This window comes from Notechis scutatus, chromosome 2, assembly GCF_049901735.1.
Source record: "Notechis scutatus isolate UNSWTSFEM ecotype Mainland chromosome 2, rNotScu1.2, whole genome shotgun sequence".
NCBI lineage: Eukaryota > Metazoa > Chordata > Lepidosauria > Squamata > Elapidae > Notechis > Notechis scutatus.
Window position 1 is genome coordinate 94,218,848 of NC_142010.1, and position 11,575 is coordinate 94,230,422.

The following is an 11,575-nucleotide window of genomic DNA, read 5'->3' on the forward strand; positions in this document are numbered from 1 at the left end:
GCCTTTTTCTCTATCAAAATCACAGCCTTCGTGTGTTGCTGGCTCAACTGTGGTGCGCAGTTCAGTGTCTGTGGTTTTCTTCCATTAATCTCTTGCCAAGCCACTGTCTCTGACTGTCTCTGATCATTGAGGATCCTCCTGAAACAGCATCAAACCAGACTTTCTAGGGGTGAAATGAATGAGCATTTATCTTCTTGAAAAGAAACCCTATCCCAGAATCCAGGGTTGTCTTTTTGAGGGGGCAGCAGTTGCTGATTGAACAAAATGCAGATTTCCAGGCTTCTCTTGAAGCAACACACCTAGAAAACACTGATGCATAAGCCAGCCAATGTTCCAGTTATGTGTGTTGGAATCACAGAGATATAAACACGTGTTTAACTTTCTGATTCAAATAAGAATCAATGTTTAACTTCCTGAGCAACTGGCCCTCGGCTGAAGCATTCTCTTAGGATTCTTTATTAAGTAAGTGCCCTTCAAAACATTTCCCCCTGTCAGTTTCTGCCTGGACAGAAATCATTGAAAAGAGTTTTCCTTAAAATAAGCACCTTTCCTCACTTATAGGAAAGGGCATCTTCCATTTATCCCTGACACAGGAAGTTGAGCTATGGACTTTTCAGAAGGTTCTTTCATGGACAAGCAAACCAGTTTCATCTTCAGAATTCAATAAACTGAGTAGTAAAAACTTTTTGGCAGAGCCTGGTTCTGTCTTCTAACTTACATACCAATTAAAGATGAGTTAAGTGTGAAGGAAGGAAAAGAGTCCTCACATTGCTAAAAGTTAGGAAAACAAGTTTTATCGGAACTATTGTTTTCTGAAAACGAAATCTAATAATTGTCTATTTTAATGTTTACAAAGGCCTAGACTTTCTCAAAGACCTTTAAAATACTGGTAGTCCTCAACTTGCGACAGTTTGCTTGGTGACTGTTCGAAGTTACAACAGCACTGAAAAAAGTGACTTATGACCATTTTTCACTCTTATAACCATTGCAGCATTCCCCTGGTCGTGATTAAAAATTCAGGCATTTGCTAACTGACTCATGTCTAGAATGATTGCAGTTACTCTTATTTTGTACCTTTTTCTAATTCTTTTATTCTAACTGCATATATGAACTCTCTTACATTTCTATTTTCCTTGGCAATTATATGGAGATCAGATAATTGCAAAAGCTATTTATCATAGCTTCTAATACCCTTTTCTTGCTGTTGTTTTTATTCTGAAAGCGTGGAGACAGTAAATGACGGACAGTTTCATAGTGTGGAGCTGGTGATGTTGAACCAGACCTTGAATTTGGTAGTAGATAAAGGCACTCCCAAAAGCATTGGCAAACTGCAGAAGCAACCCGTGGTTGGTCATGATACTCCACTGTACATTGGAGGTGAGTTCTGATTTCTGCATAATTTCAACTGAAGGTGATGCTAAATAATACTCTTAAGACCTCCACAAGTGCACAATAAAAGACAATTAGCTGAAATGTGAAATAATTGCAGAAGATTCCAATCTTTTTGCCTGAACCGCAATGCTATCCCACAGCAAAATAATATGTTGATGTTATTATTATTATTTTAAATTTATATATTTGAGGGGTCCTTGCTAACCTCTGAGCTTGCTTATTTTCTTGCAGACATTTCATTAGCCTAACTAGGTAACATCCTTAGTGCTGGTATGGAGTTCTTACATTGTATGTTGTAGATGACTCCTCCCCAATGAAAAAACAAGAGTTATCTTCAACATACAATGTAAGAAGTACAGCAACCACCATGGAGGACAAACAGGCAGAAGACTGGCAGAACAAATTCATGAACACCAACTGGCAATCAGAAGACATGATGAAAATTCTTTAATTTCACAACACATTTAACTGTAGTTTTAATTGTGAAAATGTGACAATGCTAGACCAGGCCAAGTCCAAAAATGCCAGGGAATTTCTAGAAGCGTGGCACTTGGACAAATCAGCCATCAATAGACACACGGACTTTAACAGCATCTACAGATTACGCAAAAGATATAATCAACCAGCCCAAAAGAGAAAAAGGTTCCAGCACCTCTACACTAGAAGTCAGCACTCAGATGAGCATAGATGAACTCCAAGGTTAATTTCAGACCAATGATCAAGTAAGCAAAATCCCGAAAAAAGAAGCGGCCAAAGAACCAACAGTAAACAGCCCAACCAAAGAATCTCTAAAACCTCCCTCACCCACACAGACAGACAAGACACCTGAATATAAACAGGAAACAGCACTCCTCACTAGCACTGATGAGGTTACCTAGTTAGGGTGATGAATTGTCTGCAAGAAAACAAGCAAGCTCAGAGAGCATCAAAGGCCCCTCATTTCAACCCTGAGCTCCTCTATTAGTATATATATATATATATATATATATATATATATATATATATATATATATATATATATATATATATATATATACTTCAAAATCTGTGCAAATGTTTGCTTTTTTTCAGCATACATTTTTGAAATGCTATGCACAAAACTAAAGTGTAGTAAATGATGCCATAGAAGAGATAGATAGATAGATAGATAGATAGATAGATAGATAGATAGATAGATAGATAGATAGATAGATAGATAGATGATAGATACGAGAGAGAGATCACTAATAAACTGCTGCAATCTGCTTATCTAATCTTGTGCCACTATGTCATTACTTTCAAGTGAAATATCATAGAGTTATTCAAATCATTCACAAAGCATTTTGTAACTTCCTTTGCAGGAATTCCCACATCTACAGGGCTGTCTTCATTGAGGCAGGGGACAGAGAGGACACCAAGTGGCTTTCATGGGTGTATTCATGATGTCCGAATTAATAATGAGCTGCAGGATTTCAAAGAACTACCACATCAGTCTGTAGGAGTCCTTCCTGGTTGCAAATCCTGTAACATCTGTAAGCATGGAATTTGCCGCTCTCTTGAAAAGTCAAGTGTGGTCTGTGAGTGCCATCCAGGCTGGACAGGTTCACTGTGTGATCAAGAACTTAACGATCCCTGCCTTGGCAACAAGTAAGTTTCGTTCAGTGTAACTTTCCTTACAGATAAAAGGAATGTGTGATAAATGTGGGATGAAGCAATGTGAAATCCAACAGATTTTTCCCCCTTTCTTCTATAAGATGCCTTCATGGAAAGTGCTTTGCCACCAACTCTGCTTATACATGCAAGTGTATAGAAGATTACACAGGTATGCACTGTGATCGAAAAAATGATTCCTCCAACTCCTGCAGATTTCTAAAATGTAACCACGGACAGTGTAAGATCTCTGCACAAGGGGAACCCTACTGCGAATGTGATCCAAGCTACAGTGGAGAGCGTTGTGATAGAGGTTGGTGTATTTGTAATATGTTTTATTTACCCATTTACAAAGCAATGCAGAAGCTCTGCTGATGTCTTTCCATTTCAAAGAAAATTCCATTTGTGTACCATACATTTACACATGCTCTTACATATGTGACCTGTCTTCCTTTTGCCTGACAGAATTGGGGCGCATATGGCACAACAATACATCTTTGTTACCCATATCAGAAGTTACATCAGATGACAACAGCATTTTTAATCCATGTCAGTCCTGCAGTAGTTGAGAAATGCAGTTAGTTCTGTCTTACATCCTTATTATATTAGCAGTTTGCATAGTAAATCTTAGCTAAGATAAAAATCCAGAAATCACACGGACACAAAAACATCCTTATGCTGGTTAGACTGCATAGTTAAGTATTGTCTTTTCTGAGAAACAGCACTTCTTCAGGGCTTTAGAGACAACTTTTCCCAGCCCTATTTGGAAATTTTACAAACTGAATGAGAATGTTTTTGTACAGGAAATAAATGTCCTAATGAAATGTCATTAAGCTATAATCTCTGCCAGGATGAATTTTTGAAAGAGAATGTTACACAATGCCCTTTTAAAAAATAATTTTCATATTAAATTGTGTTAATATTTCAATTAGTGTTTTAGTTAACTTTTATTAACATAAAAGAAGATGCATGTTAATATTAATGGGATGTACTTTTAACAAGATTATAGACCTATAGCTAATTACTCTCTCACAGTTTATTAGCAAAATAAAGTCAGAAATTTTCAGTGTTATGGCTTGATACAGATTATATTAAAGGATATTGCTTTGATTGAGAACATCACATCACATTCCAATAAATATTGTCTCACACTGTCAAACTTGTGAGATAATTCAGACAAGAAGCACACCCAGAAATATTAGTTCTAAGTCTATTGTAAGATTACATTACAGAAAATTGCAGGTGTGAAAGTACATCTCTCTCCACTTCATTTTTAAAATCCAAGAAATTAGGGAGTGTCTGTTCTGAGATGTTTACCGCACCCACGTTCTTCTGAGGGCTCAGTTTCCACTTGTCTGATCCTTGTCTCCTGCAGCTCTTCCACCTGTCTTTCAAGCTCATTTCCACATACCATTATATATTATTTTGCTAACCTAAGGCCAATATGTTTGTACTATGGTTTCCTGATCTATGGATATGTTTTCCATGAGGAGGAGGATGTTCTGAGATTCCCATTTTTCTAAATACACTGCAGACCTTAACATCATCAACACCATCAAAGACATTTCTGTAATCAATGAAGTACATCTCTTTTTGCTGTTGTTTGATTATCCCATATATATTGGCAATAATGCTTTGTGTTCCTCCATCCAAAGTCAGTTTGAGCATCTGGTGTTTCTGTCTCCAGCATAACAGAATAACAGAGTTGGAAGAGAGCTTGGAAGTCTTCTAGTCTAACTCCCTACTAAGGCAGGAAACCCTATACCATTTTAGACAAAGGCATTTCATGTAGAGCTCTAGTCCAGGGGTCTCCAACCTTGGCAACGTTAAGCCTAGAGGACTTCAGTTCCCAGAAGTTCCCGGAATTCTGGGAGTTGAAATCCTCCAGGCTTAAAGTTGCCAAGGTTGGAGACCCTTGCTCTAGTCTGTGTTGGATTATTTTGCTAGTGTGTGAAATTAAGAGTACTACACAATAGTTTACATAGTTTACATGTTTAGTCTTCTTTCTTTGGTATTGGTATGTGTATTGACTTCCAGTATGTCACTAACTGTATCTGTCTCCAGATTTACTGCCACAGTTTTATTAGAATCTTTATGAACTAAAGAGTGTAATCTTATATCTTTCAGCATCTGTCCCTTATTGCTTCATAGCTCCTACTACGCTAATAACATTCCAGAGATCACTAAAAAATTTGGTTGTTATTCCAGGCCTTGTGACAGTGTAGTTTTGAAGTCCTCATTAATCAAGTTCAATGTTATAGTTGACTATATCATTCTTTTGGTTGGCTGTGATCTTTTTATAACGACTGCTTTTGTTTTTCATTTCTAAGTCATCCAGAGTCTTTAAGGAGTCAGATGGCCTTGAAATTGGATGGATGGATGATAGACAGGCATAGGCAAAAAGACATTAATACATGGAAGAGAGGGAGGATAGATAGATAGATAGATAGATAGATAGATAGATAGATAGATAGATAGATAGATAGATAGATAGATAGATAGATAGATAGATAGATAGATAGATAGATAGATAGATAGATAGATAGATAGATAGATAGATAGATAGATAAGGCAGGCAGGCAGGCAGGCAGAAGAATTCTTCCTGATTATCTATAAAAATAGATGTCATGCTACAATTCTACAAACTTAAATATATATTATTCACCAATATTACATTGTAACTCTTTAATACTAATTTAAAAGGAAAAGGTCATTTATAGCAGGTTCTTCTGCAAATATTTTTAAATCATGTGGCTTGAAGTCATGTTCTTTTTTTTTTTTTTTAAAACAAGTTTTATTAAAAGTTTCAACAACAAACAAATCATTACATATTAAATCTTTCCCTGTCTTTCTACAATAATTTCCCCAATATTCTCATAAAACACAAACAAACACAAACAAACATAAAAAAATCTTTTAGTAAAGTACCTTGGCCCCAGTTACCTCTCTTTGCATGGGCTAAAATAATAACGCATATCACTCTTCACAATTCTATCTTATTTAATCCATCTTAATTAAATCATTAAATTTGTATCTTTTGCCCATTCATTATCCCTCTATCTCTTCTTATAATAAAAAGAATTTCTCCTGAAATCACTAATCAGAGTATGATGCCTTTCTATCCTCCTCCTAAGTTAGTAAAATTAACATTCAACATAACAAATACCCAATTTGGTTCTGCTTGGTACATTCTATCCACCAAAAATGTTTAAATACATTGTATCCTCCTTTCCTTCGATATTTTATTACATTTCAAAAATCAATCGTTATTAAATCAATCAATATTAAAAACTTCAACATTTCAATTTTAAACTTCAACATTTTAATTTCTTATTAAATCTTAAACCATTCTAATTTACTATTTCAAATATAAATGTTACAATACCATCTTCTGTACCTTAGCAGAATCTTTCTTACAGAGATTTATATTTCATCCTTTGTCTCTAAAAAAATCCCTTTTCTCCCATCCAATTTTAAAGCTTTGAGGCTTTTCTCCGCCTTTCCCCTTTCTTTCTTCCCCACCAAATCTTCCTACCCCCCCTTCTTCTTCTAACCTCTGCCTTGCTGGGATCCCTTCTCTGTTGTGTTCCCTTTTTCTCTTGTTTATTATCATTATATTTATTTTGCATCATATTTTTCTCTTTCTCAAATGTTTTTTAAATCTTAAGTCCTTCATTTTCCTTGCTCTCTTCCTTCCTTCTTCCTTAGATAAGTTTTGGGATTCAATGAAGATGGCGTCTTCGTCTCTTCCTTGTTGTTCTTCTTCCGTTTCCATCTGTTCCATTGTCTGTTGGTAATTGACCAGCGCCATTTCTAGAAATAGAAAAGCTTTTTCCATGCCATCTTTGCAGGCTGCTTTTGTTTGCTCATATTCATCCCTCAGGTCTTCAAAAAGGAAAGCCATTATAAATAAATCTTTTCTTTTCTTTATTCCTCTTCCTTCTTACACCAACCAAATATTCGAGAGAAAGGCAAAACAATCCCAAAATCCACAATCCTCAATAAATCCAAGCAAGCCAAAATTCCCCCTTCCTCTTCCAGGGGTGGTATCAAACAAATAAAAAAAAAGAGTCCAAATCTATATTTTAAAGCCTTGTTAAAATTATATTTCTGTCCTCAAGTCTTCAAGGCATCTCCTCCAACAAGATCCAAATTTATATATTTTCTTTATCCTCTCCCTTCCGGCTTAATTCCGTCGGGAGGGAGAGTAAACTTTCCCTTCAGCACCTCAAAATAGCCGCTTTTTTTTTTCTCTTGTGGAAAAAATCATCAAAAAACCATCTTTTCCAGGAATTAAATTAGATAAATCTCAAAGCCCTGGGTCAACCAAGAAGAACTTTCACTTTCAATAACTTTCTCTTCTTCCTCCTGCGCATACTTGCCCGGCTGTCAACTTCTTTGTGGCGGCCATTACGGACCGCCGCTGCACCGTCCTGGTAAAAGGGGTTCTGCCGGCCAGGGAGGGGGTCTGCAACACCCCAAACCCTTCCTCCGGATCCCCCTTACCTTCAGCTACCCCTGCAGGGCAGCCTTGCTCCGCACCCGTCCGGGTCGGAGCCCCAAAACGGCTAGCGCGGCAGGGATCGCGCAGCTTCGCGAATCCCACCGCTCGCGGCCGACAAACCGGAAACCCCGGCTTGAAGTCATGTTCTTGATCTTCAGATTTTTGTTTATCAAAATGATGATAAAAGATGATCTTAATGCTTTTGTTTTCACAGAAAATGTCTGTCAAGGAGAGATTATTCGTGAATTCATTCGGAAGCAACAAGATTCCATCTCTTGTGTCTCCATGGTGAAGGTACCTCGTGTGGAATGTCACGGCACTTGTGGGAACAATCAGTGTTGTGTTGTTCTCCGCAGCAAAAGGCGGAAATACGGCTTCCAGTGTGTGGATGGCTCTTCCTTTACAGAAGAGCTAGAGAGACATGTGGAGTGTGGCTGTGCAAAGTGTTTATAAGCTTATGATCAGCCTCTTTGCCCTTTGTATCAAATCTGCTTCAAACACAGGACCTATTTACTTTTAAGTGAAGAAGAGAATATTAAGTATATTGTAAAATAAGCAAAAAAAAGTTATTTTTATTATGAAAAGGGACTATTTTCATCTTTTATTATATAAAATCTGACCATTCTGGGTATATGTATCATATATGAGTTATTTTTACTATGGATTTTTTTTACAGTTGGTAAAAAAAATGGAAAAAAAAATTCCAAACCTAAACACAGGGATTAAAAAAAAAAAGAATATAGTTGATAAGCTTTGCACAATGGCCAGATGTGAAAGGAATTCAAACTGTTTGCCACAGAATTAAAGAAACAGGTGTTGAAATGGTCTGTATATATATACATAGTAGGAGCAATACATTCTATGATCATTTGTGCCCAGGATTGCTCAGTTAATAGCCTTCTCTCATGACAATGAAAGCTGTATTTGTCACTGTTGTGATTTGCTTGATACCATTGCCAAGCACACATGCACACACAGACACACACAGAGAGACACACACAACACACACACACTGTGATAACTGTTGTAGCTTGGGCCTTATGCACAGAGGTTTTTATGCACACATTAATGCAATGGTAATAGCAATGTATTTTGTATTCTGTATATGATTGATTGGCACTCAATTACATTTATCCTATGTTGGGGATCTAACACAATCACTCATACATGGTAAAATTGGGGAATATATTCTTTATAGATTTGTTTAGACCAGAGTTGTCAAAGTCACAGCATCACAGCTGTGTCATGTGGTGTATCAGGACTTTCCCCCCCTTCACTAAACCAGGCATAGGCGTGGCTAGCACATGATGTATCCGGCCCATGGGCCAGGAGTTTGACAGCCCTGGTTTAGAATAACAAAATGAAAGGACATTTTATGAAACTCATAATGAACAACAGAGGGAATTATCCAATTACTTGGCACATACTTCCTTGTCCTTCAACCTGTGAACTAGACCCTCTATATCTCAACACCCAGAGCATCTTGTATGCATCCTCAAGCAAAGAAAGGATGAGAAGATAATTTCCTGTGGTGATGAGCTTTTTATTTGCCATTGCAGAGGATTCAGTTTTTTGGCTTCTAGTTGCAAAGCAGAATGGCAAAGAATGCACCGAAACACTGCCTTACCTGATCATGACAATCCATTTAAAAAGTATTTACACAGATGTATTTTACTTAATCCAAGAATGTGATATTCAGGTATTGTTACCCGCTGTTTGCAACTGACTCCTGCATATATTGAGATGGCTGCAAATTTGCAAATTGTAAAGGAATTTCCCCCCTTCCAGATGTAAACATATGGCAATTGCCTGAAACAACTTCTGACTGTCAGCATGTAGAAGTCTTTCCATCAACCTTGTCTCCAGCCGCTGCTAGATTGCTAGTTATGACATGGGGAGTTATTGATACTAATATAGTGCATGTTGCACTTACCACACGAGAGAACCATGATACAAAAGCTGTTTCATTTAGTTCCCAACACTTATCATCAAGTCTTTACAAAAGAGCATTTGGAAAGGAGAACGTTAACAGAAGGAGACATCTAAGAAAGTTGTACTTCAGCACTGTAAATGCCTTTTGCACAACTGCATTTAGCTTCTTTTCCTGGATCTCTTTTCTTTTAGTTGGTATTGCAACAGTAATAGGAGAGCCTAACCCTCAATGGAGCCATGGAGAAGGGTGAGATAATTTTCAGAAGGGCTGTAAAAGGGAAGAATAGGAGGGATAGCTCTTCATGTTCCAATGAGATCTTGAAATCCTAGCAGAAATCTTAAATTTGGAATAAGTAGACTGTAGCCATATTTATCTGGAGCAATGGTTTAGTACATTTGCTTTTGAAATAGCAAAATATTGGGATCTCTTCTACTAAGGACAAATGTTTGTTTTCTTATCATGCTTCATGCATTCACATTTCAGAAGTTTTAAGAATCTAAGAATCCTTATTCTTTGCAGTCTTTTGAAAGCCACAATAGTTTGCTCAGATTTCCTCAGGATAATTTTAGGCAGGAGGGAAATAACTGATACAATGGTTGCCTTTCAGAGTAAACGGTAATAGATGGAGCCTGCAATCAGTGTAAAATAAAACAATCACTAGTTACTTTGCCAAAAAGTGATTGAAATAATAGAGTTCAACAGCTGGCAGGGGAGTGAAAAGCTGCAACGGAGAGTGTAGGGTTTGTTATTTTGAGCAGAATATGGAAGCAGCTGGAATTTATAACACAGAAATGCACCCTAATCTATGGAGACCAAAAGTTTGCAAAAAGAAATGCATCAACATTCTTTACTTTGAATAAGACTTTGGCACAAGGCATCCTTTCCTTAATGATTTATTCTTATGCATGGCATATCTTACCTGAAAAGCTACTGCCTCTGTTGCAGAGTATAATTTAGCCAGAATAGGCAGATCTTAGTTGAAAGGCTACTAAAGAATGTATACTCCTAAATAGGAAATGAAAAATATAATATTAAGATAGTATCAAAAAAGGTACAATCTGTACAATCCATTGTCTTCTGTTAGCAAAGTAATATATTTGATAGGACCAAAAATAATAACAATAAAAGCCATCAACATTTTGTGAAATAATTCCAAAAATGTATACACAATTTCCAAATTGAACAAGAATCAACCACAGTGGAATAATATTGGCTGTTTTCCCTCAATATGTATTTGGATTAGAAGATTTAGAAGAAGTAATAGACACTTTATTTGCTTGCTGGCATTAGATAGTTTACGCTGTGTTGTGTTTCAATTGATTATATGGAATTGATTTCTTTGTCTGTGTTTTTAAGTGCCAAAAGATCTATGAAGTTAGTTTTAAAAGTGTTAATTAGATCTCTCTAAACTGTCAAAATGACAGCAGTACGTCTCAGCTATTGTATGGGGAATGCAGTACCCTACTTTTTAAAAGTAATATAAAGAAAGAACCCTATAAAAATTGTACATTGGCAACGTGGATTAGTATGAATTTTGTGTATTTTACTGGATTGTCCTCTTGTGATGTAATAAATTTAAGTACATTGTTGGGTTACAGATAATTGTACTTTGTCTTGTGTTGCTATTTTTTCTTCTTCTGTCAGTTGGACATATTTCCATGTCCTTTCCAGACATTTTTTAATCATTTAGTCATCACTTGGGCTAGGGGCACACAAGGGGACATGTATAATTTAGGAGGTGCGATGGTTCCTGAAAATTGATCACTTTATTAACACTTTATTATTAACTGCCATGAGCTTTCATATTATTTAATTTCTGTTCTCATACAGGTAAACCACAAGTGGAAACAATCTGACCTATAACAACACTGGGCAGAAAGAATCCTTTCATTAATATCTTTTTAAAAATTGACTGGTCCCTTTTATATATATTTGTACAGTCTATTTATTTATAAAATTTATACACCATTCCAGTGCAATTGGGCTGTAAATGAAAATCATTAGATTTAAGGCAAATATGGACATCTGGCCCAAGGCATAGAGATTGATTTTAAATTACTGCTTTCAATAAATGTTAAGAATCTACATGGGGGAGGTGTCAAAAAGAACTAGTTCAA

At 36.5% G+C, this 11,575-nt stretch overlaps 1 protein-coding gene across 1 annotated transcript in view; it reads left to right on the forward strand.

The window, feature by feature from the left end:
• The window catches only part of SLIT3 (slit guidance ligand 3), a 519,460-nt gene extending 508,400 nt beyond the window's left edge, over window positions 1-11,060 (forward strand). Inside the window, exons 33-36 of the mRNA XM_026688600.2 lie at window positions 1,223-1,377; window positions 2,733-3,018; window positions 3,126-3,334; window positions 7,740-11,060. Of these exons, the coding sequence (XP_026544385.2) occupies window positions 1,223-1,377; window positions 2,733-3,018; window positions 3,126-3,334; window positions 7,740-7,978 (889 nt within the window). The 3' untranslated portion in view covers window positions 7,979-11,060. The remainder of the gene's footprint in view (window positions 1-1,222; window positions 1,378-2,732; window positions 3,019-3,125; window positions 3,335-7,739) is intronic.
• The last annotated feature ends 515 nt before the right edge of the window (window positions 11,061-11,575 follow it).